Source organism: Athene noctua, chromosome 24 (assembly GCF_965140245.1).
Source record: "Athene noctua chromosome 24, bAthNoc1.hap1.1, whole genome shotgun sequence".
In the NCBI taxonomy this organism is placed as follows: Eukaryota; Metazoa; Chordata; class Aves; order Strigiformes; family Strigidae; genus Athene; species Athene noctua.
Genome location: NC_134060.1, coordinates 5,049,403 through 5,075,014, shown reverse-complemented (window position 1 = coordinate 5,075,014; position 25,612 = coordinate 5,049,403). Strand labels below are relative to the sequence as shown.

At 56.1% G+C, this 25,612-nt stretch overlaps 1 protein-coding gene across 2 annotated transcripts; it reads left to right on the top strand.

Moving 5' to 3' along the window:
• The first annotated feature begins 14,617 nt into the window (after window positions 1-14,617).
• Window positions 14,618-25,484, top strand: OPRD1 (opioid receptor delta 1). Of its 2 annotated transcripts, none has more exons than XM_074926247.1 (3): window positions 14,618-14,895; window positions 20,469-20,818; window positions 21,517-25,484. In XM_074926247.1, exons 1-3 carry the CDS (start codon window positions 14,693-14,695, stop codon window positions 22,047-22,049), a joined length of 1,086 nt encoding a protein of 361 aa, XP_074782348.1. In that variant the 5' UTR covers window positions 14,618-14,692; the 3' UTR covers window positions 22,050-25,484. The 2 variants fall into 2 exon arrangements, with proteins under 2 accessions (XP_074782348.1, XP_074782347.1); XM_074926246.1 differs by having other exon boundaries at window positions 14,618-14,910.
• The last annotated feature ends 128 nt before the right edge of the window (window positions 25,485-25,612 follow it).

Sequence of the window (25,612 nt, the reverse complement as noted above, 5' to 3'; positions counted from 1 at the left end):
CCCGGCACTGCCAGGTTTTCAGTCCTGGGGTGAGGAACTGGGGGACAGTGGGGCTCATACCAACCTCTCACCAAGCCCTGGGCTGGGGCATCCAATGTGGAGCTGAGTGTGGGGTGCTGGGCTCACCCTGCACCATCAGAGCTTGCAGATGAGCCCTGGACCATGGCAGAGCCCTCAGCTCCAGGCTGCACCCAAAGAGCTGCATTTGCCAGGAGTCTGATCCTCATTAGGGCTGCCCTACAATTAGCCAGCAGGTCCTGCCGTCCCTGAGCCACCCCGCCGGCTCGCATGCCTCGCGGAGGCTGGGAACCCGAGTGATATTTATCCACAGCTTCATCAGCTGTTTTGTTTTCCCTCTCCTTAAAGGTCAGGAGTTCTGCCTGCTCTTCCCGCGGCAGAGCCGTGGGGATTGTCCTCTCTGGTCACCGGCACTGGGGCAGAGCAGCCTGTCCCAGTGACAACCTTACTCCTTGCCCCAGCGGCGTGGGAGCTGGCCACGCACCCAGCTTTAATCCTGCTTCGTTCTCCTTCACTTCAGGGCTGCTTGAATTTGCGACAGGGGAAGGAAAAAATGCATTAAATGGATTAAACTGACCCTCCGCTTGTTCCAGGCTCAGGGAGACGAGCTGAAGGCGTGCCCAAAGAAAGGATTTGCCTTCAAAAATCAGAGCAACGTGCCAAAGCACGCTGCAAGGGCAGAGGGAAAACCTGAGACAGCACCGGCAGCCAGGGGGTGCACAGGATGAACAGACCCCAAACAGTCCCCGTTTGCAGGGATGGCCCTTCCCCTCCTAAGGGAATATCCCCCCCTCTTGTAGCCAGAAGGACTCACAGATGTTATTTCCACACCTCCAGCTCCTCGCTCGGTGCTGATAGCCCAGCTCTTTGGCAGGGCTGAGCAGATTCCCCACTGCCCATCCCCACGCCGAGGTGCTCACTTTGCAAGCTGAGCAATCAATAGGTAATTATCCACCAGGCACAGGCGCTCGCTGCCTCCCCAGACCTCAAAAACCACATGCAATATTTATCTGCCTGACAGGCGTGGGCTCTCGGCATGACCCGCTTTGCTGTTGTCAGTAGACAGGATTCAACTCTCCTGGGAAAACCGCCGCGGCTCTGCTGGCCACATCTCTCCCGCCTCCGAGTGACGTCCCCAAGGCGATGCTTGGCATGGTGGGGACCGTGTCTGGTGTGGGGGACAGGGGAAGGGGCCAGCCCCTGAGCTAATTTTCTTTAAAAAGCTGGAAAATGCAGCACTAGAGTTGTTCAAGGGGGGAGGAATGATACTGAGGGTGCTGAGCAGGGAGAGAGGAGACCAAAAAAACTCCCCGTGCCCCAGTGAGCCAGGAAAGTGTCCCCCAGTACAGGGATGCAGCAGAGCATTGCTGGGCTCAGGGACACCGACAACGGCTCCCCAAATCCCAACAGGGTTGCTTGATACCCCAAAACCGAGCAGACTCGGTTCCGGCTTTGACTTGATGCTGGATGAAACCAAGAGCTGTAAAGGCTCTAAATTTTTTAGGGGACCCATGTCTACTGCATCACCTTCGAGCCGTGGCTCAGTCGGAGCCTTTAAAGCCCTCAGCTGCTCTGCTGATGGGCTTTTTTTTCTCAGCTTTTTGTTTTAATTAAACCCCAAAGCTCTGGTTTTCCTGAGCACAAGGGACATGGGAAGATGGAGTGTGCGGGGATTTGGGGCTGGATCCAATGGGTACGGGCTGTCAGAGGATGTAGAGGTGTGGTGGGTTCCTAAATATCTGGAGGAGCTGGGCAGGGGCGTACGGGGCAATCACAGCAGGACACGCCAGGTGCTGGATAACACACAAACAGCACTAAAATAGGGGGAAAAAAAATTGCTGAGTCTCAGTCCTGGTTCCAGCTCCAGGCTAGGATGCAAACTGAGCAATTTCCTTTCTCCTTCATTGTTCTGTGTTGGTGATTCAGCTGCTTCCGAGCAGCTCTGAAAACAATACAGTGATTGCCCAAGCCAGCCCTGCGGCCCAGCCCAGCTCTTCCCCTTCCCCAGCCAAGCCAAAATACTCGGAGCAAAGCCATGGATTTGGCCTGACTGGGTTTTTGTTTGTTTGTTTGTTTGTTTCCTGCAAAACAAGGGGAAAATAACAGTTTGTTACCTGCAGTGTTTGCAATCCATGCCAGGGAAATGGTTCACTGAGTTGTAGGGGTGCAATCCCACAGTGTCCTAAGTCATCCCCCAACCTCCTCACAGGTTTTTTGATGATTAAATGCATCAAACGAGCCCAAACCTTTGCTTTTAAAACGAAAAGTGTTGTATGGAAAACTGCAGAAAATACTTTTCCTAAAGAAAAACCCATGCCTTTTTGTTTCCTGGATGAAGAGGTTTGCTGAGTCTGCAGAGCACTTTGATCTCAGCCTTCCTAAAATCACAGCACTTGGCAGGGACCTTTTTTCCTGCATTAGCTGAACAAGCAGAAGAGGAAGAACTGAGCGAAGATCTCCCATTAAAAGCAAAAAAAAACCCATCACAAAAACCAGTCTTTCTCGTCATTCAGCTGGAGCTGTGCATGCTCTTCCCTCTCAGGGCCAGCATGGAGGAGATGCCAGGGAAAACACCCCAAGAAATGCTTTTAAAACTACCTCCCACTCCCCCAGACCACATGAATTCCCATCCCCGTGCTTCCCACATCAGTAAGTCGACCTAAATATTATGGAGAAAAAAAAAAAACCACACTGACTTTTTCGTCTGACACTTATTTTTCTCCCTGCCAGGAGCTCTCGGGCACTCGGCAATTAGGAGCGGCAGATTAATCTTGAGTGATATAATGAAGTGCCACACAGCTTGAGGAAAGAGCTGTGAGCAGGGGCGGTTTTCTCTCTGGATTAGCAAGTTTAGGCCAGGTTTGGGTGAAGGCAGAGCACCCAGGGTGGGAGGATGGTGGGAAAGAAGGGGCTGGGGAGCTCAGCTCCGTGTTCAAGGCTCATCCCCACCCCCTGGTCCTCTGCATCCCACTGCACCGATCGGGCAGGATTTGCATTGTGGAAGAGAAATGATATTTGCACATTTTCTAACCCCAGTTTGTTTGGCTGCAACATCCTCAAATAATCTTTCCACCCTCCCAGCCTCTCCCAGCCACACGCAGCCCCTGGCTGATGATTTCCTTGAGGAAAAAAAATCCCCCCGGATGGCAGGTTGGGGATGTGCCCAAGCTTCTGGTTCACCCCAGCCATGTCTGTGCCTCCTTTTTCCAAGTTCCTTGCAAGCCCGAAAGCTGAGAGCAGCTGGCACCGAAGGCCACATTCTTCCAACAAGCTGCCTTGTCTTTCCAAAGTGAAAATATAAATAGCTCGTCCTATAACGAAGTGATTACCCAGGAGCTGTGCCACCACTGCCAGCCGCTCTTAGCAGACCCATTACCCACAGCAGCCAATTTACTCCCAAGTCTGGCAGGGTCAGCAACCGTCAGGGAAGCAAATGCTAATTAACTGCACTCTGCAAAGCAGTCTGGCCGAGCGGGGCGTGCAGTTAGGGAGTTAACTGCGACCGCCACCGTGCTGGGACTGTGGCTAAAGGGGTGACTGAGCTGCCTTCGGCCACGCTGGCGAGGGACCCGCTTCAGCTCTGCAGCAGTAACTCGGGGTGAGGGTGACAATTTTATGGCCGGGGACACATGTGTCACGCTGCCAACATGGGCATCGGCGAGGCTGCGTGTGTACGTGCATCCCTTCGTGCATCACCTGCCCTGCTCCAGCACCCGTCCCCATCACGAGCTGTCCCCTCCGTCAAGAGGACGTGCCCAGCCATTTTGCAGGTAAATGTGATATTTCCCTGGGGCAGGAGAGCTGCTCTGAATATAAAACTCCTGGTGATGGGAGATGCAGAGCCCCGGGAGGAATCATGTGCTAATGCCCTTACAGCGCTGCCGCGGTGAGTCATCCAGGCCTCCGAGGATCCCGGCCGCGCTTGGATACGGAGGACGGTAGAAGCACAAGGCGAGAGGAAAAATTACTTCACTCATAAGATATCTTGGCTACAGCAAGGAAAAAAAATTAAAAGTCCCCTTGCCATCCACCCACAGCTTCAGTCTCAAGGCCACGAGGAGGAGGGGGTTTAGTGTTTGCCGTTGGGTGGACAAGGAGAGAGGCTCACTTAGCAGAGAAACGGGAACATTAGCCTGGGACCGCTTCAAGTCATTAACAGAGTGTGATTGTAAGTGTTTTTCTTCCCCACAATAATTCCTTGTGGGAGGGAGAAGGATGGGTCTTGTCATCAGGTGGGAAAAAAATCCATCCTGGGGTTGGAGCAACACCTTGAAGGTGGTTACGGGCAGATGCTGCCTCCTTTCACCCACGGTAGCATCGCTGCTCCCGCCACATGGACACACACATGTTGCTGCCTCGATGGGGACAGGAGGGTCCCCAGCTCCGGGGGACCACGGCCACCCTTGACAGAGCTTTGCTCTCTGCTGTGCCATGGGAGATGCGCAGCCATGTTTGCATAGGAAGGACAAGTTAAAAACCCAAGCATTTAAGACAAAAATCTCTTAAATCAACAGCATTTCAGCTAAGTGAACACCTCCATGAGCCAGAGCTGCTTCCCAACATGGCTCCACCTTTCCTGAGCTGGGGAGTGAGAAGGGATTTACACATCAAATACAACCTCCTCCCCCAAAACCTGATGCAGCCAAAACCTTGGGAGGGGGAAAAAAATGTCTGTTTCCATCGTCCTTTCCTCTCCCCTGTAAATAAACATCTCCTGTCAGCAGAGCGCTTCCTTCAGCCCAAGGGTTTTGTTAGGCATCGGTCATGTAATATTGCTTTTAAATACTTGTGTTTGGCTCTCAGCCGTTTCACCTGGCTCTGAGCAGGGATGCTGGCGTTTTGTGTTTAGAAAATATGTCTATATTTAGATAGGCAGACAGATAGATATGGAAGAAGAGCTGTTCCAATCATTAAACCACTGCTTTCAATTTTTCCTTATTACTCTTCTTTATTTAACCACAGGCTGGGCTGGCCAACTGCTCTCCGGGGACAGGCCAGCTGAGACCTGCAGGTTTGCAGCCCTAAGAGAGTTCTCCAGAAAAAAAGCAACCCCAATCATCAGAGAAGAAATCTTCCCTGAAATTGCCTTCCCAAGGCTGCAGCCTGTGGGAAGGGGACAGGGACGTGGCCAGAGGGCCCAGGCGGGTGGCCCGGAGCTGCATCTGTCCCCAGCTTCGTGCCAGGCTGTGATGGTGTTGAGGAGGAAGAGTGGGAGTGAGAGGGAGGAAGAGCCTGCACACCTGCAAGGTGCAGGGGCAGATTTTTTGTGCCTTTCAGGAGAAGAAAGAAAAGGGGGAGAGAAATCACTTTCTGTGATCAGCTGTCTCAGGTTTTGCAGGCTGGAGAGACTGGAGGAGGGGAAACTGCCTTTGAAGCTGGGAGAAGCACTAACAGGTGACGCAGCAGCCTTCACTGGCACTGCTCCTCTTCCTCTGGCCTCTGGCTGCTCCCTGCCCTTGCCCATCCCCAGACTGGCACTGTGGTGCTGGCAGTCCACCCTCAGGACAACCAAAACACCCGTTCAGGGGTGCCCAGCATCCTGCTGGAGCCTCAGTGGCGCTCGCATGCCAGGCGCTCACCACTCCAGGGATTTCCTCCAAGACCTGTCACTGATGGGATTCAACTCATAGTTTAAGCCACCCCAGCTTGGATGTGAATGGGTATCTCCTCTCTGCTAGTAAAGACCAAAACAGGGGTGCCAGCACCCCCCAAGGGTCCCCCAGCCCTCACTGGCATTCCCACTCCTTTCCCTGACATCACTCACTTTTCCCCGGATAACAGCATGGCCACAGAAGAGCTGTGCCATCGCCCCCAGTCTCTGGAGGTTACCAGTGCTGGCCAATGGACTGGGAACACCAGCAGCAGCTCTGCCCCACGGCTCAGCATCACTCCCGGCAGCGGCGAGGGAAGCAGGTGGCTGTCTTGGAAAAATATGGCATTAGGCAGCCACCATCTGTGTCCCTTTGGATGGAGGAGGTGCTGCCCTCCCCAGGTGCTCTCCTGAGGCCACTGGGACAAGCCAGGACAGATGGCAGCGGGCATCTGATTTTATCAGGCTGGGAACTGAAGCAAAGCAATATCCATAATGCTGGCAAAGGGCCGGAGGAGGAAGCCACCGAGGCAGAGGTGGCATCGCCATGAACACTGACACGCATCTCTGCAGCAATCCAGTGGGGGTGGGAAAGTTCTTCACTTTTTTTGAAGCTTTGAGGGCAGGTTCTTGCCTCCTGCTCCTCACCAGGCACTTGCACATATTCACAGAGTCTGGGAAAGGAGGATGCACAAGTGCCACCACCACCAGAAATCGGGCAATCCCTCGCCTTACAGCTGTGTTTGACACCCTGTGGGGCTGGAGAGACTGGTCCCATAGGCACGGAGCTTTCTGTGAGTTCCACTAGTAGTTGCAGTTCTCAGGGAAGAGGCTGGGCACCTCCAAAGCCCCAACCTGCAGTAATTTACTTGAAGACACAGGTAAGATTGGCACCCACAACCAGATGCCTTCAGTCCTCAGCAGCCATCGGGGAGATGTGTGTGGGTACACAGTGGTCCCTGCGCCTGTGCTGGTCGAGGCACCCTGGGGCTGAAATGCCTCCTGAAGTAAGGGGGATATTTCAAAAGAAAACACCCAACCAACAAGTGATGTTGTTGGCTCTTCTGCCAGAAACCCAGCTTGGACAAGCCAGGGATGAGCTGGGTGGAAAGCGTGTGTCTGGCTCGTGACCAAAGGGCTTTACTTGGGCTCTGGCCAAGCTTGCATTCAGCCTGGCTTTAGCTTATCCTAACTCCTGACCCTTCAGAGCTCAATCAAAGTGTCAAGAAAAAATCCTGAGCTTGATTTTTTTCAGGATTTTTTTAATCCCCCAGCATTAAACTGACCATCGTCACTCCTGACATCCAGGACCGAAGCCATGCAGGTGAGGGATGCTACAGCCTGATTTCCTGCAGCAAATCCTGCCTTCAGAACCCACTGAGCACCTTTCAAAACTTCCCAGGATCCTGCCACAAACCCAAGCATCACTTCGGGACACGGCAGAGAGGACATGCTGGTCCCTGTGCTGCCCCACAGCCAGGCAGGCACCCTGCCCTGACCAGGCACTTGCTGGGTACGGCGAGCAGGCTCCCAGCCAGCCAAGAAAAGAGCCTTAATCACATGTATAAAATAGCCTGTAAACCACCAATGCTCAATCAGATGCCGTTGCTTCCCTGACCTTCATGTCTTGGTGCCCTGAAGAGGCCGACTGGTGTGAAAGCAAAGTGCCAGTCAGAGCTGGATGCTCCTTCTGCAGCTCCTGGTGCTGATGCCTCCAGGTCCGAGCCACCCAAATCTCCATCCTTCAGCCCAAACACAAACCTTAGCCAAACCCTCCTGTGCTTTTTCACCACTGAGAGAAAGTTTCCTGTCCTTTCCCAACTCCAAACCACCTCACCCCATGGACATTTGGAGGAGCACGAACAAGTGGAGGGGAGAACCGAGCTCTGCGCCCCAAGCAAGAGGCACCGAAGGGGCGTCGGCGGAGAGGAGCCGGGCTGTGCCCTGCGATTCGGCACAGTCAGAGAGCAGCAGGATTGCAGCTGGGTGAGCGCTGACCTGGATTCACAACTTCAAAGGCAACACCCGCTTCCTCCCCAGTGGCTCTGGAGCCCTCGGAGGAGGTGGATCAACGGGCTGAACACCCACACGCCTGTCCCGTCCCGGCACCGGCTCCGTGGTGGATAGCTCAGCTGTGGGGACCACAGGTCGTGGCAGGAGCATCCCCCCCGAGCCAGGCGCTGTGGCAGGAGGATAAAATCTGCAGAAAAAGTAAATACTTTACATGTTGAGAAAGAAAACTGCCCCCTCCATGACTAGGGTGGTCAAAGGTGGCCCAGGGGGTCTAACCCAGGTCTGGCCTGGGTGTAACCCCTCTCATGCTGGTACAGCAACAGGTGCCAGCAAACCACCTGATCCAAGACCTGTGGGAGACAGACAAACAGACGGACAAGCAGGAAACCTGGCTGTAAAACTCCTCCCTGTCCCTTGGTAGTGCAACATGTATGTCTGCACACACACACACATGCACACGGGGCCCTTGTCCCTGCAGCAATAGGCACCAGGACACGCAGTCCCCATGTCCCAGCCTCAAGGCACCTAATCCCTGCCCAGGAAAACCCAGCTCCAGCCCCTTCAGGGAGCCCAGGGCTCACATTCATATCAATTCTCTCCACCAGCAGCTCAAAGCTCTTATTTTTCCATCACAGCTCCATCTCAGAGCAGCATCCCACCCTGGATCCCCCCCTTCCCAAGATGGTTCATTTAGAAGATGACTCACAGGTTGTTAATGCCTCCGACACGCAGCCGATGGAAGGCAAGTGATGCCACCTCTGAGAGACACTCGGGGGGGGGACACACACAGCCTGGGCTCACAGCTCCCCGAAATCCAAGGAGACGCTGCCAGTTCCCAATCAAAGCTCCATTGTCAGACAAAGGCGGCACCGAAGACGGGGGGGAAATACCTAAATAAGCAGCAATCAGAAAAAAAAAGTCTCCTGTGGGGCTTGAGTCCCCGGGGTGGGGTATGGTGCAGAGTCCTTTGCTGCCAGCACGGCCCGGGGAGGCTGGCGGTGCCGGTGAACCATATGCTGGTTCCATCCCTGTCTCTGCCATGGGGCCAGGCACAAGCCTGGGTGAAGGAAAAGGATTCAGTAACCCCTCAAAGGAAATAATTGTTTTGGAGGCATTTTTCAAGGAAACAGGACGAACCAGCTGATGCACCCACCCCGTATGTGTGAGGACCCTCGGTACACCCAGCCCTGGGTGGGAGCAGGAGGCTCGGAGCACCATCACCAGCTTGAGCCCAGTGAGGGGACAGTCCCCCTCCTGTCCCGAGGACACTGAGAACACCCTGGGGACGCTGGTGGCATCACCACCCCCCCAGGAGACTGCTCATCTCCGAGAACGGGATTGGTGCCTGCAAAGTGCTGAGCAGAGATTTCCCAACCCAGGTCCCTCCAACCCCGGTCATCTCGCAGCGGCGCGTCCAGCGCTCTGCAAACACCCTGCCCTCGGAGCCAGCCTCCCCGCACACAATGCGGAGGAAATAACGCTGCAGAAAACCCTCCCTCTCGCCATTCAGCCACGCATAATAGCAAGGCAGGGAAGGATCTCATCTGATTTTAACTCCCCTGACTGACGGGCTTTGTTCTTTCCCAGCAGCTGCCCCGCAAGGTATGAAAACACTCAGATCTGTTGACGTGGGAAAACAAAACACACAAATCAGCCCATTTTCCTCTTCAAGGCCAATTTACCAGGAGCTGTCAGTGGAGGGAGGGGAAGCCATGAGCCGCGGGGAGCTGGGGGGGAGCAGCCTGGACCTGCAGCTTGGTGGGTACCGGTGCGGCTCTGCTGATGCTTGTGGAGCATCTGGCCTATTCTCTGACTTTCTTGCAAGCCCCCAAACATCTCAGATACACAGAAAACAAGACGATGTTTTCTGCTGCAGTTCCCCAAGGGGTGATTCTGTCATCCTTCTAAACAAGGAGAGATGGGTGCAAAAGGAGGCCCTGCAAAAGCGATTCACCACAAGCTGGGCTCCCTCCACTGTACGGACCACTTGGGTTTCTCACAGATGCAGTGAGGGAGACAGAAATCCTCCAAGCACCCCCATCCAACCCGCCTGGGGGGGCTGAGCTAGGGTGGGGTGAATGAGGGCCTGAAGAAGTGTAACAGCAGCTCGGAAGGGAGCAGGTGGGGTTGGTAAGTCCCACCTGGCATATCCGTTATGTAGGGAGAGGGATGGGTGGGTGGATGGACGGATGGATGGATGGACGGATTCCTGTTCAGGTCATGCATGCAGAACCACTCTCACCACCACATAACCTTGTCACTGCCTCTTGCTGAGGCTGGTGCTGGTCCCAGCACCCATCCCCTTCCCAGGATGCTCAAATGGGACCCGGGGTCTGCAGGGACCTTGTGGCTCTGGTTGTGTGGCCAGGGCACAGCCACACTCAGTCCTGACCTGTCAGCTTCGTTAATCATGGAGGATTCGTTTGGGCACTTCTCGGCTGCTTCTTGTGCCTTGTTTTCAGTGCGGCTCCCCCGTGGGAGGCTGCAGGCTGGTTACAGCCCGTTTGCTCTCTAACTCGGGGAGGTGATGGGCCAGGGTCCATCCTTGGGGGGGTTTCAGGGCAGAGAACCCCACCAGCCCTCCTCAGCACCCACCAGCTGCACACACAACCCTGCTCTTTTTGCAAGTGGTTTTCTGGGTGCTGCAGCACCCACCTGGATTTCCAGCCTTGTGGGAGACTAGATCCCATCTCCATCTTCCCATCTTTGACCTGGAAAACCCCAGCGGCTCAGCTTCGAGGCTCCTTCTGCAGCAGAAGGAGCTATTTTAGCTCCCTCTGCTCTGCCCAAGTTGCTGTCTGCCTCGTTTAGCCCAGCTGCCTCCTTGAATGATGATCCCCCCCCAGCTCCTCTTACGCATCCCGCTATTTTTAGGCTTTGCCCACAGACCCTGCGACGGGTTTGCACCCCTGAGGGCAGGCGGCTTTGCTGAGCAGAAGGGAAAGGAGCTGGTGGGCTCGACAGGAGCCGTTGCCTCCCCATACCACGCTCCTTCCTTCCCCGCAGGAGGGGTTGCATTTGCCTCCAAGAGCAAAGCCGTGCAAATAGAAGTCCTTCTCTTGGCAGGGAGCAGATGAAACATTCAGGAAACTTTCCAAGCAGCATCTGATTTTGACTTCTGGTGCTGTGGATTTGTTGAGGGGTTTATTCATTTTCTGCCACACCAGGGTTATTTTGGCTCTTCTTGAACACCTGAGGATGCGGCGCTTCATCGACAGAGCCCCACAAAATGCTTCTGTCAAAGGCAAGTGGCAGGCAAAGGGATGGAGAAAAAAAGGTGCCCGCACATGTGGTGTGTCCCGGCACTTCCAGCACTGGTTCATGCCAGGGCATTAGGAAGGGTCACGGACAATGATGGCACCCACGGTGGCATTTCAGTTGGTCCCCCATCCCCGCAGGATCGATCGCAGATGCTAAGCTCCAGGTCTGAGTGATATTTGCTTTAAAAGCAAAACCCTGCACAAATAAAAAAACCTGCTTGTGTAGCATCAGGAGGTGAGAAAGTGGCACACGAGCCTCGATACAAGCCAGGGAAAGCCCATGCATCCAGCACCTGGGGCTGCTCGTCTTGCCAAAAGCAACCCTCAGCCCAACTAAAAACCATTGTGCCCCACAGCTCTTTCTTCAAATTTTGGGTAAAAATGTGGTAAAAAGGGAAGTCAAGCACCTGGAAGGGGAAATAAAAATTGTAGCTTCCCCTCTATGCATCACAGCCCTGAATTGTCACAAGCAGGACTCAAGCTGGCTGCCAAACTGGAAATTATGTCAATATATAAATATTTATATATATTTATATTTAAGTTATAGTTAGATCCCTGGCAGAGCTGCCCTGGTGACCTGGCTGCCCGGCTCACACCTCGGCCCTGCGGCCATTGGCACAAGACGCAGCCCTCCGCAGTGCCGGAGCCTCGGACCACGGCAGGATGAGGTGAGCAGCACGTACAGAGGCTCAGTGTCCTCCTGAGCTCCTGAAAATCTTTGGGGAGAAATCGTCTCCCCTCCTTTCCTCCTCCATTAACCTCCAGAGATTCCCATGGATTCTGACTCGAGTCCTGCCAGAGCAGATTCATAGCTCCTGCATGTTATTTTTATGGCCATTTTAATTAAAACCAATAAACTCCGGAGAGGAAGAGGGTCTTCCCATGGTGAAATATGTTTTGTCGAGTTTGCAGCCTCTGAGTAAATCAGGATGCCGCCGTTAGCAGCAGCAACTGTAAATCTCCCTGGACGGACCCCAGCTCGCCAGGCAGATGAGCAACATGAATTTTCCTTTTTGACAGCCTCAGCATCGCTCTCGCCACCTTGATTTGATTTAACTCCTCTTCTGCACAGGGGCGGTTTGGAGGGGATGGGAGAGGCAGCATCCCCTCGTTATCCAGGGTGGAGAAGAGAAAATACAAGCTAAGGCAATGCCATGGAGGACTTCCTAAGAGAAGCAATCCCCATAGGAGAGCAGGACTCGAGCCAAGGTAAAGTGGCACCGATAAAACTCAGGGTGCAGAGAGAAGTCGCAGCTCCCGGGGCACCCTCACTCCTGGCTGGGGACCGACCAGCACCAGCAGTGGGGGTCAGGACTTGCAGGAGCCATCACTTCCCTTCGCCTGCTGCATGCACAGTCCTTGGGCTCTGTGAACCGTAGTGGGTGATGCTCTCCCCTTTGATGTGACCTCCCTGCCTCAGTTTCCTCAATTTTGGAAACTACATCCATGGCAGCAGGCTGGCTCGGCAGGCAGAGCAGCAACAACCGAGCGCAGGCGGATGAACAGCAAAGCCCTTTAAAGATTTTCCATTTGTTTTATGTATCCGCTGTGTTTATTTTTAACATTCCAGCTGAAAAAAATAAATAAATGCCAGAACTGAGCCGAAAGGACATGTTTGCTGGAACCTGCCAGGATGATTAGTCCTTTGCAGATGACTCCCTGGAAAAGGGTCAGTGTGGGCTCCCCGGCCATGCCGGGAGCCAAGCGAAGGAATGACCCCCCTTCCAAAGAGCTCCTCAGCCACACTAAAAGCTATTTTGCGCTCCCTGACCTGACGTTTCCCTCCCGCCAGGAGCAATCCGCAGCCAGACTGCGTCAGAGCTGCACACAGCAGAGACTTGCCACCTTACTCTGGGCCTGGGAGGTTGTTTTCACCCCGGGAAGGTGTTTAAACCCCATGTCCTGGAGGACCCGCACGTGCAGGACAGAGCCCTGCCTCCTTGCAAAACCATCACAGGAGTGGAAACACCCTCCAGAGAGGCTGGTGCGCTGTATGAGGATGCAAAGTGCAGGACCCAGGGCAGATACAGCACATTAAAGCCATCCCAGTTCCTACCCACACCCATCCCACCAGCCCGCCTGGACCACGGCCACCAAAACCCTCGCTCCGTGAGGGCAGAAACCCACCGCACGTCGTTGCTGCCTCCTCAGTCAGTGGCCAAGGACCTGTTTACCATATAAAATCATCAAATGAATGAAAAGCTCTTAATTCCCTCCTAAGCATTTTGATGAGGCTCTTGATGAAATATCTGGATGCTCTGACACTGCAGGAGTTTTATGCTGGCAGAGCGCTACGCAGACTGAAAACTCCATCTCCAGGGTTGAACAAGCTGCTGGCCTTTGCTCCAAGTCCTGTGTCCCCTGCTCTGTCCCTCCTGAGCCAAAAGCACCCAAAATTGCAGCAAACCATCCTCCCTGGCTGAGTCAGCTCTGTCCCAGGGGCACAGGACAATGAATGAATCCATCCCCAAAGCGAAGAGGTGATGGAGGCACCCCAAACATGGGTTCCCACAGCTCCCGCTGTGGTCTCCAGAAAAATAAGGCTCCTGCCTCTCTGCTTTGCAGACCCTGAAAGGGGCGACCTGCCAGAGGAAGGGGGGGGGTCCTGCCCCAAGGATGGTAAGCATCCTTGGTAAGGGGAGGGTGACCCTCAGCATCCCACCAAGCCCAGCTCTGCTGAGCAGGCGGTGCTGATGGGTCTGCGTTTGCACCCCCACCCTGCAGCATCCCCCTAAATCCCTCTCCCTCCAGCAGCATCCCCTTATCCCCCCCCCAGCAGCCTTCTAAGTCCCCCCAGCATCCCTCCTTATCCGCTCCAGCAACCCTTGTAACCCCCCAGCACTCCTACCCAAGTCCCTTTTCAGCATCCCCCAAACCTCTGACCCCACAGCAGCCCCCTAGATCCCCCCCACCTGGCCAAATCTCCCCCTCCTAGCATCCCTCCAAAGCCCCCCAACATTCATCAGCACTCCATTTCCCTCCTCCAAGCCCCCACCTCACAGCATCCCTCCCCAATCTCCCCGCAACATCCCCCCCAACCTCCTCAGCACCCTCCAGATCCATCCAGCACCCCCGAAAGCCCTCACCCCACAGCACATAGGGGAAGAGGAAGAGGGGGAGGAAAGACACAGGGCGGGGGGGCATCAAAGAGACCCCACCTTTGGTTTGGGGACAAGGAAGCTGTTTGTCCCCCCCTTCTTCCAGACAAAGAAAACCCGAAAGAGCCATAGCGCCGAGATACACCGCACCCCCCTCCTCAAGCCCGGGGCCCCCCGGGATGCTGGGGGCCGCCCCTGCAGCCCTCGCCGGCTCCGGGGGAGGGGGGCAGGCAGGGACCGGGGAGGGGGGACAGACGGGGATTAGGGCGGGGAATACAGGCAGGGAAGGGGGAGATGCAGGGATGGGGCGGGGGGGGTGTGTTGCAGGTAGGGACCTGGATGGTGAGAAAGGAGGCAGGGATTGTCGGGGGGGGGCTGTCAGGCAGGGGCTGGGAAGGCAGGAACGTGGGGGGAGAAAGGCGGGCAGGGAGATGGGGGACAGATAGCGAGCGGGGGGGGGATAGCAGGCAGGGACGGGAGGAGGTGCAGGCAGGGAGCTGCTGGCGGGAGGGGGGAGGCAGGCAGGGGTGGGGGCAGGCGGGCGGGCAGGGCCGCCCCCGGCCCCACGTGGCGCGGGGGGGGGACACGCCGCGTTTATAAAGCGTCCCCGGCCGCCGCGGGGGTGCGGGAGGCGGCGGCGGCGCTGGCCGGGAGCGGGGCTCGAACCCGCGGCGCTCGGATGCTCCCGGCGGGGCCACGGCCGCCCGCGGGCCATGGAGCTGCCCACGGAGCTGCCCACGGCTGCCGGCACCGCCTGGGGCAACGGCAGCGCCTGGCTTCCCCTGCCCGGCCACGGGGCCAACGACACGGGGCCGCAGCGGGCCAAGAACGCCACCTCCATCCTCATCGCCATCGTCATCACCGCGCTCTACTCCGTGGTGTGCGTGGTGGGGCTGCTGGGCAACGTCCTGGTCATGTACGGCATCGTCAGGTGAGAGCGGGGGTCCCGGAGGCGCCCCACGCCCCGGAGGGTGCGAAAAGTGCGAGTGAGGAGGGCTGGGGGGGAGCGTGAATCACTTGTGAGGTGGCAGCCGAAGCCAGGGTGGGTGCACCAGGGGTGAGTGTGCACCACATGCAAGGTGCAAGACGGTGGCAGGAGTGAGTGTGGCCCGGGATTGGGTATGCACCAGGGGCGAGTGTGCACCAGGCATGAGTGTGCACCAGGGGCAAGGCAGCAGCAGGAGTGAGTGTGCATGAGGGGCAAGTGTGCATCAGGAGTGAGTGTGTCCCATGTGCAAGACAGCAGCAGGAGTGAGTGTGCCCCGGGACTGGGTGTGTGCCAGGTGTGAGCCAGCAGCAGAAATAGGTGTGCACAGGGTATAAGTGTGCGCTGGGTGTGAGCCAGCAGCAGGAGCGAGGGTGGGTGTGCACCGGGCGCTTGTGAGCCGGCAGCACCGAGCCGGGTGTACCCGATGGGTGTGATGTGAGTGTGAACAGCGTCGGTGCGAGCACACACATGTGTGGGGGGGTGTCCAGATGCTGTGCAAGAGGAAAAAGCAACGACTGTGTGTGCCTGGAGGTGCACGGGGGGGTCCCTGGGAGCTGGTGTTTGGGGGAGAAGCTGGGGGACACACCCCGGCCCCCCCAGCCTCGCCCTGGCGTGGGGAATGGGGTAAGAGGAGCCGCAGGGCAGGTTTGGGAAAGGCAAGAGCCTGGCGGGGTGTTTTATTTCTAACACACAAACGTCACCGCTCAGAGCTGCCCTGCTCGCAGGGAGGGTCCCGAGTCCCCCCAGCCAGGGGTGAGGGGCTGGGGGGGTCCCACTGGGAGCCACCCCAAGCCGTTGCTGGGGCCTGAGGTGCTCGTTCCTGGCTCCACGAGAGCTCGTGTCGGTGCCGTCGGCACCTCCCGCAGCCGCCCGACTCCTGCTTTTCTCTAACAAAGAGCAGGAGCCGCATCGCCCAGCCCCAGCTCGCACCACGGCCGAGCTGTCCCCCAGCCCCCCCAACACCGGGTACCGGCTCCAGCAGCTCATGTCTTGGGGGACCCTGAACCCCACTTTGGCTCTGTCTGGCATCACCGTGGGAAAACAGACACCAGGGCGGGACCTTGGAGGCACCTCTGCCGAGGCTTTCCCGGGGCAGGGAGAGGGTCTGCTGGGGGTCTGCACCCCAGGACAAGCAACAGGACCCCAACATTCCCCCTTTCAGTAGATAAGGCACGGCGAGACGCTGCTGTACCCAGCCTGGCGCTTTGTGCCAGGGTGCAAAATTTCCTGCCCATCAAACAGCCCCTTTGTCCGAGACGCTGGTTGGCCCGAGCTGGGTAAGATGGGTTGACATGGCCAAAGCTGCTGTTAATACAGGACAAGAAAGCCACGTCTGGCAGGCCACAGGGCCACCACCGGCAGCGGGGACTGGCAGAACCCTCCGTGGCCCCCAGACCCTGCTGGCAACGGAGGGAGGAGCCGTGCTTGCCATCACACCACTGTCGGCGATGGCGCAGAGACTTCACCACCCCCAGCCTGGCAGGAGGGAGCAGAGGTCTGGTTGGGTGCCTGGGCTTCACAGCCCCCCCTCCCACGCCAGGACCTGGAGAGCCCAGGATTCCTGGGGTTAATCCCAATTCCCATCACCCCAGGGGTTGCTGTAACCCCAGTCTGGGCCAAAACCCCTGAGTTTGTGGCTGGATTTAAGCAAACCCCCCCCAAATCCCTATTTTTAACCATTTCCATTCCCCCCTTGCAGCACTTTCAGTCCCTGCGGTCAGTACAGGAGGTCAGCACGGCCCGGCACTGCCTGTGCATGAAATAAATGCAGTGACTCACTACAGGGAAGGAAACGAGCCTGAAACGTGCCCACAAGCCACGCCGGGCTGCCCATCTCCCTCGAGCCTTGCCCCCTGGTTGCTGGGTGGCTCTGCTGTGTATTTTTAACCATGCGAGGGATGGGGAGCAGGATGGGGGTGTCACTCGCTGACCCTACCCGACATCGGATGGGATTTTTCATCGACTCAAAGCAGCTTTAATAAATCAGCCCTAGACTGAAAAAGCAAATCAAGGTAATTGTTGCAGAGACATACGCCACATACGGTGTCACGGTGAAGGATGAGCGTTATTAGACCCCCTCCAGCTGGTTCTGCTCTGTGAGAGGAGGGAAGGCATTTTAAAGAGAAAGCTTTAATGTGCAAACAACATCCTCCCTGTTTAACTCGCTAAGTACCCTAACGTGTTAGCTGTGCTTTGGAAAGCCTGACTCTGCAGCATCCACAGATCCCCACACTGTGGTTTCTAGCCCCCCATTTTCCGGCCCACCAGCTGATGCTGGAATGAATCACATCTCCCAAGGAATGAACAAACTGGGACAGGAGGGGCTGCGGACACACAGCCCCAGCACGTGCTCGCGTGGCTGAACCAGCCGGGAGTTTCACAGGTCGCATTGGCGGAGTTTAGGCCAGGACTAGGTAGGCTCCACAGGGGAAACCCATGTCCACGCAGGATAGAGCTGTGAAGTGGGATCAGCTCAAGCTCAGACCTCGCTGCTGGGGCATTTGCCTTGTGGCCCTGGGGACATGTCCTGGTGTCACCTCCCGCTGCCCTTGGGACCCGGGCGAGATGCACATCCTGTGGGGCTCGGGGACCTCGGGGTCCCCAGGGATGTGGCGCTGGGGATGCCGCAGAGCCTGTGCGTGCCAGGGAGCAGGTACAGGCAGGACCTTGCTCCACCCCCCGAGCTGAGCTCCCCGAACGGGCACCCAGCACCCCAGAGAGCCGAGCAGAGCCAAAATCCAAAGCACCCAGAGGGAGCTCAGCCTCCCCAGCACACTCCGCCAGCTCTGATGGCGACGGGCACTGCAATTACCACTGCATTGTCAGGAGCTTTTAAAAATACCCCTGGAAGCAATTTGCAGCTGCGAGCTCAGGCTTGCGAGTGGCCACGTCCCCGCAGAGCCCATCAACCCCCCGCCAGCTCCCGCACAGGCTGCAAGGGCAGCCCTTTGCTGGGCGCAGGATTTGTTGAGCCAGGCTCTTCAAGGCGGTGGCTTTTAGGAGCTGCAGGAGTTTTGCAAGTGGTTTCTTTCATTCATTTTCCGAGAGGTTTGGAGAGCTAAGGGGTCCCTAGCTGGGAGTCCGGGTGCTGGCATCGCCCCGCGCTCACTCCACCCCCTCCAGCCTCATCTCTCCGTCAACACCTTCCAGATTGTTTCGTTCAAGTGCGTAACTTTCCAATCAAGGCACTCGCTTAATTGCGATGAGGTTTGGCAGCCCGGGGAGCTCCATCAGCAGAAGCGGCCGGTTGGCTCTGCTGCGGGTGATAAACCTCTTTCCTGGAGCAGTGGTTTCGTTTGCACCATCCTGGTGACCCCCCCGCCCTGTACAATGGGTTTGACCCTCAGCCCAATCCTGGAGGAAGCTGAATCCTGCCTCAAAACCACAGCTCCGGGGGCTAAACTGTCATCCCCGTCATCCCAGTCATCCCCATCGCTGCTGTGCCCTCACCAGCACAGCCCCATCCTGCCCGGAGAGGGGGCTACAACCCCAGCCCCCCACCCCCAGGACATCTGGCAGGGGGTTGGGGAAGCATTCACCCAGCGTGGCCAAGCGCGCCTGGCAGAGCATGGCGTGAATAACTGATTTTTTTCCACTTTATTCAGAAAGCAGAGATCAAAGATGTGTGAATCTACCTGAAATGACTATTTTTTTCATCGAGGTGAGGCAAAAGCTGACAATAACACAATTCTCAGTTTTTTGTTTAGCCTGAAACGAAACTTTTCTGAGAGATGCATTTGCAAAAGAGGTTGGAAAATAACACTAAAGAGAACTGAAAAGGGCTTTTCAAGGAAAAGACATTTTTTTATGCCATATTAAAAAAAAAAAAAAAAAATTCAACTCAAATATTTCCACCCTTGGGCAAGGGGCTGCCATTTCCAGGCAAGGTGAATGAGACAGGAATGCTGTTGGAGCTGGGTGCTGGTCTGAGCTGCAATTTTCTCCCAGAGGGAAACGGTTTTTGCAGCCTCCGTCTCCCAGTTCTATCGACAGTGTAAGTCAGTGGGTCTCTGTCCCCTCCTGACCCTGCTGAGCCAGAGAAAAGGATAACGTGAAGGGAACTGATATTACCATCTAGCCCAGGAATCTGTTTCCTACACCAACCCACTCTCCCGGACTCCAGCAGAGCAACAACCATCTGAGATGGCAGCTAGTCACTCCCCTCACCCCAATTTACTCCGTGTACCCCCTCACTCGACGGGGTTCTTCTATGAGCTGTGCTAATTATCTTTTCATCCAGCAACCAAGGGGTTGTCTCCCCCCATGCACCAGGACCAAATTCAGCCCTGCGCTGTGTAGGGCCAAACCCCACCCCGGGGGTACTACGGGCAGGTTTATAATAATTTTGTTAATTAATTAGGGTGCATATAAATGATTTCAGGGCTGTGGAGGATGCTCTGAGCAGCGGGGACTTGCTACAAGGGAGCGCAAGGGAAGGGTTTGAGCTGCTGGTGTAGCCCCGACCTCAGCCTAGCAAACAACCAGGGGCTGCTGCAGACCCACCCGGACCCCACCCCAACCTGTTGCCCTTTGGGGACCCCGACAGCCCCCCCCGGCAGCAGGAATGTGAATCCATTTCAAACCAACCGCATCATTCACAGCATCACCTTGAGCGACACATGCAGGGCTGGCTGCTCCGAGGACACACACCCATCCCTGCCAGCCCCGGCACGCACCAAAACTGTGCCCCATCCCTTCAGGAAGGGTTTTGGCACTCAGGACCGGGTGTTTCTCTTAGCAGTGATGTGACACGGATCAGAGCTGGCATGCCAGCCACGGGGGGCTGCAGCCCTCGCCGAATGCCCTGGGGGAAGCGGCACCGTTCCCCTGAGCCACGTGTGGTGGCCCAGGCAGCCAGGCTTCCCCAAAGGCTCTGGAGCTCTAGCTTGGCTAATTGGGCTGCTTCCAGATGGCCTGTTTCCGGGGGTAATCGATCCAATTTCTGCAAGTAAACTCGACAGGGAAGCAAGCTAGATAATCACGATTTACTGGGTGGAAAATCAGATAAAGGAGGTTTCGAGAGGTAAAGGACATTGTGCAACAGATTCAGGGAAATGGAGTAAATTGATTTAATTGGAGAAGTGACTTCTCTGAAAATTTCTTCAGATTTCCTTTGAATAAAGGCAGGCATGGGAATGGGTGTCACCTCCCTGGTCAGGTAAGGGATAACCACTTCGGCAGAGTCCAAGCCGTGTTCTGCAGGTGCGTGGTAAGATCCCAGCTCAGCACGTGTGAGCGCAACCCCGTGCTCAGCCACCAGGACTTCAACACACACTAAACCCATGCACAATCACAAGTACTTTCTCAACGTACTCCCTGGTCCAGCTGGAAAGGTGCTGCAGAAGGGCAAGTCACATCCCCCCAAGGGTGATGGCACCTTGTGAGCAGCTGGGAAAAGCCAGGCTGTGCCCCCCCCCCCATATTGAGTGTGCACACACGTACTTGGGCATGGTGAGCCAGACCTGACCGCCAGTAATGGCTCCCTTCTCTGCCATCTCCAGGTACACCAAGATGAAAACAGCCACCAACATCTACATCTTCAATCTGGCGCTGGCTGACGCGCTGGCCACCAGCACGCTGCCCTTCCAGAGCGCCAAGTATCTGATGGAGACCTGGCCCTTCGGGGAGCTGCTCTGTAAAGTCGTGCTCTCCATTGACTACTACAACATGTTCACCAGTATCTTCACCCTCACCATGATGAGTGTGGACCGCTACGTCGCTGTGTGCCACCCGGTCAAGGCCCTGGACTTCCGCACGCCGGCCAAGGCCAAGGTCATCAATGTCTGCATCTGGGTGCTCTCCTCCCTCATTGGAGTGCCCATCATGGCCATGGCGGTCACCAAGTCAAAAGGCAAGTAGCTTCCGGGGAAAGATCTCCTCCTGTCCCATCTGTCCATCCTCGGGGTGACCTGGCAAACCCAAGGCACCTGGTCCTGTAGCAGGTTTGAGCACTCCTCCATGGGACAGTAACCATGCCCTGCCATGGAGAAATCATCACAGTGTTATTGTCCATCATGGCTGCAGAGGTTGGAAACTATCCCAGAAATTGTCCTCCCCCTTCCCCCTCTCCAGTCCAACCAGTGCCTCTCCCCAGCTCCTGGGGTGCAAATCAGATGCCTAAAACCACCCCCAGTGCTATTGCAGAGTCCCCAGCTGGCCCACACTGAGATCCACAGCTCCTGTGTGAGGATGCCAGCCCTTGGCTCCTAGGAAAGCTCTGGGCGTCTTGAGGAAGTGGACAGGTTTCAGTGGAAGGTGATGTGTCCACCACGGGGGTTGGGAGGAGACAGCACAGGGATGGCCCAGGAGGCTCTGCAGGGAACAAGTCCCTGGGTCACTGCACCCACTACATCCCCTCAGCACCCCGTGGGCAAGGGGCTGGTGGCACAAAGCTCCTGGGCAATCTCTGCAAAGAGCTGGCAGGTGAGCGTGCATCTTCTTGTGTTTTTAACGAGCGTGGACACACCCAGCCACAGCTGAGCAGAAAGCAGACAGTATCCATAGCAGACACTCCACCGGCTCCCTCTTTGATCATCTTCTCTCCCGCAGACGGGATGGTGCTGTGCACGCTCCAGTTTCCTGATCCTCCCATCTACTGGGACACCGTGACCAAGATCTGCGTCTTCATCTTCGCCTTCATGGTCCCCATCTTGGTCATCACCATCTGCTACGGGCTGATGATCCTTCGCCTGAAGAGCGTCCGCCTCCTCTCAGGCTCCAAGGAGAAAGACCGCAACCTGCGGCGCATCACGCGCATGGTGCTGGTGGTGGTGGCAGCCTTCATCATCTGCTGGACGCCCATCCACATCTTTGTCATCGTCTGGACGCTGGTGGACATAGATAAGAAGAACCCCTATGTGGTGGCCAGCCTGCATTTCTGCATCGCCCTGGGTTATACCAACAGCAGCCTCAACCCCGTCCTTTACGCTTTCCTGGATGAAAATTTCAAGAGGTGTTTCCGAGAGTTTTGCCTGCCTTTCCGAGCCCGCGTGGACCAGAACAGCTTCTCCCGCGCCAGAAACACCACGCGGGAGCGCGTCTCCACCTGCACCCCTTCCGAAGCCCGCAACAAGCCGGCATGACTAGACGTGGGCAGCCTCCAGCGGGGCTGCCAGGGCCATGGAGGGGACGACCCACGCTCAGAAGTGACCCAGGTCACCACCACGGAGCTCTAGCAGAGTGGTGGCCCGGGTGCTGCTCGATAACGCCGCTGGGTTTTTGTTCAGACTGACAGCAAGTGATTGCAAAGACTTTTTTCATCCTGGAGAACCAGGGATGGGGGAATCAGGACTCACCAGGCAGTGTAGGGAGAGGACCAAAACAAGAGGCAACCTGGGCAAAGCAGCTCTGCTGCTGCTCCCACCATGGCTGGGAAGAGCTGGCAGTCCCTTTCTCCCAGCCAGGGCTGTCACCCTCCAACACACGGCAATCAGCAACACCCAACCATCCTGGGACACCAGAACTGCAGTGACCACGGGCTTCTCCTCCTGCACGGGCCAAGGTGGGACCACAGCCTGTGGCGAGAGGGGAAACCCTCCCATGTCAGGTGGCAGAAGGGGACTGTGCTGGATGGTAATGCCATGTCGTGGGGCCTCACTCCATCCCCCCTCTGAGCTGTGTCCAAAAAAACAGCCAGAGATGGGAAGAGAAAACAACGCTGCTTCAGAGACATTGTTATCAAAGAGCTCCAGATCCATAGTAAAAATTTTACTGAAGTCCTTCAAGCCAAGGCTGCCCCTGGAGAACAACTTCTTACTGTTAATGTCATTACTGTGTTATTTAGAGACCTCTGACTTCAGCCAGAGCAGCCCTAGACATGGATGTGATGCTGGGAGTACAGATAAGGCCAGGGGATGGGTTGGGGATGGAGGAGGGAATGTCCCAAGTCACCCTGCATCCACGTGCCGACGCCTGATTCTCCTGGCCCAGCACCCATCAGGGTGTTGGGGAACTGCTCCTCACCCATCTGCCTCCGAAGACATTAAGCTCAAGAAAGAGCTCTTTAAGGGAGAAATTTATGGGGACTTGAGGAGTTTCTCACAGTGCTAAAGCAATTAGGATGGACTAACGGGCAGCAGTGAAAGGGCTCTCCCTGCCCTGCCCCTTGGGTGAAGGGTGAGCAACAGCACTGCCCAGATTTCCTTTAGCAAAGCCAAAAAGAGCAGCATTTTACTTTTTTTTTTAGTAGAAGATGGGGAAAATAATCATAAATTCATAGCTCCCCAAGCAGGAACAGAGATCATGCAAGCACTGAGAAAGGACCCCCAGCCCACAGGAGGCAGAGGTTTTGGGGTTTCATGCTCAGCACTCATCTGGATGGAGCATCCAAAGAGGTGGCCAAGCTCGAAGGCGGCACGTGCTGGAGGAGCCACCGGCCAGGGACCTCTGGACCACACTATCTGCTGCTAAACGGTGACTGATGGATCCTCCCGGCCTTCTGCTCCTGGATCCCCCCTGCCAGCCCCACGCTGGCTGCGAGCAGCATCTGGGAGCCATGACTTTTTCTTCCTCTCACTTTCCCACCACTGCAGCTGTGGCCAGGAGGTCAGACGGCCTGAGGAGGAGGAGGAGGAGGAGGAGGGAGCAGTAATAGCATTTAGTGGACAAATTGATGCAGCTGGAGGAAGCAGGCGAGCGCCTGGGTGCACCTGGGGCTCGTGGGCTGGATGGAGAGCCTGGGTTGCGTCTCTGTTTTTTCCAGTTGCATCAATTTAGCCTAATAAAGGCCATTACCTCTCCTTACCAGCCCTACCTTTCTCCAGAGCCTGTGGAAATTGCAGCCTGCTGGTTAGGAAGGCAGAGTGGAGGAGGCAGCCAAAACAAATTTCTTTTTCAAAGGAACCAAAAAGGGTGAAATTGCCCATTCGGATCTCCAATCAATCGCCACCGAAGCGTGCAAGTGATCCTCCTCGCCTGCCTGCACTGTGACCCCCCGCCCCGAGCAAAAGCCTCTTGCTCAGTGTTGCATCAGCCCGGGTATCTCCAGCTCCCACCCAGGGCTCCTCAGGATCCCTTTTCAGGGACAGATGGAGTCCTGGACCACAGGCAGAACCACGCTTGGTCTCCTCGTCCCCTGTCCCCACAAGCCTGGCTGTTCATGGAACATTGGGTATGGGAGGGAGAGCAGGACCGGGCAGGAGTTAGGGGAGGAAAACCCCCAGGGTCCCAGCAGGCTGAGCTTCAGCTCCATGAGAAGGGAGACTAAAGGGTCCAGCAGGAGTTGGAGACCACCCTTCAGCTCTCCACCTCCACCCACCCTGGGGGCAACACCCTCAGCAGCGTGTGGTGGGAAAGGCTCTTGGTTTGGAGCTGCTTCGTGGTGAGGTCTTGGCAAGGGTGGGATGTCCCAACAGGGCTGGATGTCCCTGCAGGGCTGGGATGTCCCACGCTGCGGACCAGGACATCTTGGGTTTCACTCCAGGCTTCAGCATGAAGCTGAATTCTGGCTTGATAGCTCGATTTGGGGGGTACCCCCAAAAAATGTGATGATTCAAAGTCATTTCTCTCTTTAACCCACCTTAGCCAGTGCCTCAGTGTCCCCTAGAAATACCAACCTGTGACCGAGGCTGGTAAAGGCACGAAGGGGAGCAGCGTTCCCAACTGCAGCAGCAGTGGCTGCTGAGAGCACAGCGAAGAAACTGGGGGACACAGGGGAGGTGAACCCCATTATCTGTGGAAGGGGCATTGCTGCCCCAGTGCAGCCCCTTTGAGGACACCCTGTCGTGTTGGGAAGGACTGAGCCGCCAGTGCTGGGGGCTTGGAACTCCGTGAGCAGCTCGGCCACCCCCCAAAGCTCAGCCACTCCATTTCCCATCCCCGCGGGATCTTTCTATCTGGGGGAGCCCTGCCAAATTCCCAGCCTGCTGGGAGATGTGCCTGCCGTGGCTTTAAAGCGGGTTAAAAGACTTCAAGTCATTATTTTTTAAATGCAGCCACGCTTGGGCAGAGCTCAGCAGCCGGGACACAGTGAAGATCGTGACTTTTCTTAGCTTAGGTTTTGCTGAATTAAAAAACAAAACAAAACAAAACAAACAATATCCCTGGGGAACATAGGACTGATGGCAAACGCCTCACCACAGCCCTTGCGACGACATGGACCTAGAGGATCACCCACCTGCCTGTTTCAGCAGCACCCCAGGGCAGATCCAGTTTCTCCCCACAATGGCACCCACTCAAAAACCAGCTCCACCAGCTCCTCGTTCGGGCTGGGAAACGGGGGTCAAATCCTGACCCAGAGAACCACCGCTGGGAGTTTGTGTCTGCCCATGCAGAGCCATGCCGCAGCTGGGGTGCTCGAGGGCGCTCTCTGGGTACTTTATTTATATATATATGTATATCTCTATGTATATCTCTCTGTCTATAGCTGAGGCCACCCCATCCCACCCCCCGCTATAGCAGCCCCCCACGACTCAGTGCGTGGTGGAGCTCAGGCTCCTGCTGAACCTGTTTGCGGCACCAACTGGGATCTCGCAAAATGCTTCTGCCACTATTTCCAGCTCCAGCCTTCATGATTTTGGGCTTTCAGCAGCATTTCTGTATAGGAACCACGCTTTCTAAAAAAAAAAAATAAAAAAAAAATAAAATAAGAGACAGAAAGCAGTTTCCAGCTCTCCTTTGTCTCTCAGGTACTGAAAATGAGCAGGGT

Excerpts from the sequence above, each read along its gene's own strand:
- OPRD1 (XM_074926246.1), top strand. The coding sequence starts at position 14,693 with ATGGAGCTGCCCACGGAGCTGCCCACGGCTGCCGGCACCGCCTGGGGC. Across the intron at positions 14,911-20,468 it reads GTCATGTACGGCATCGTCAG|GTACACCAAGATGAAAACAG; the intron begins GTGAGAGCGGGG and ends TGCCATCTCCAG. Across the intron at positions 20,819-21,516 it reads GGCGGTCACCAAGTCAAAAG|ACGGGATGGTGCTGTGCACG; the intron begins GCAAGTAGCTTC and ends TCTCTCCCGCAG.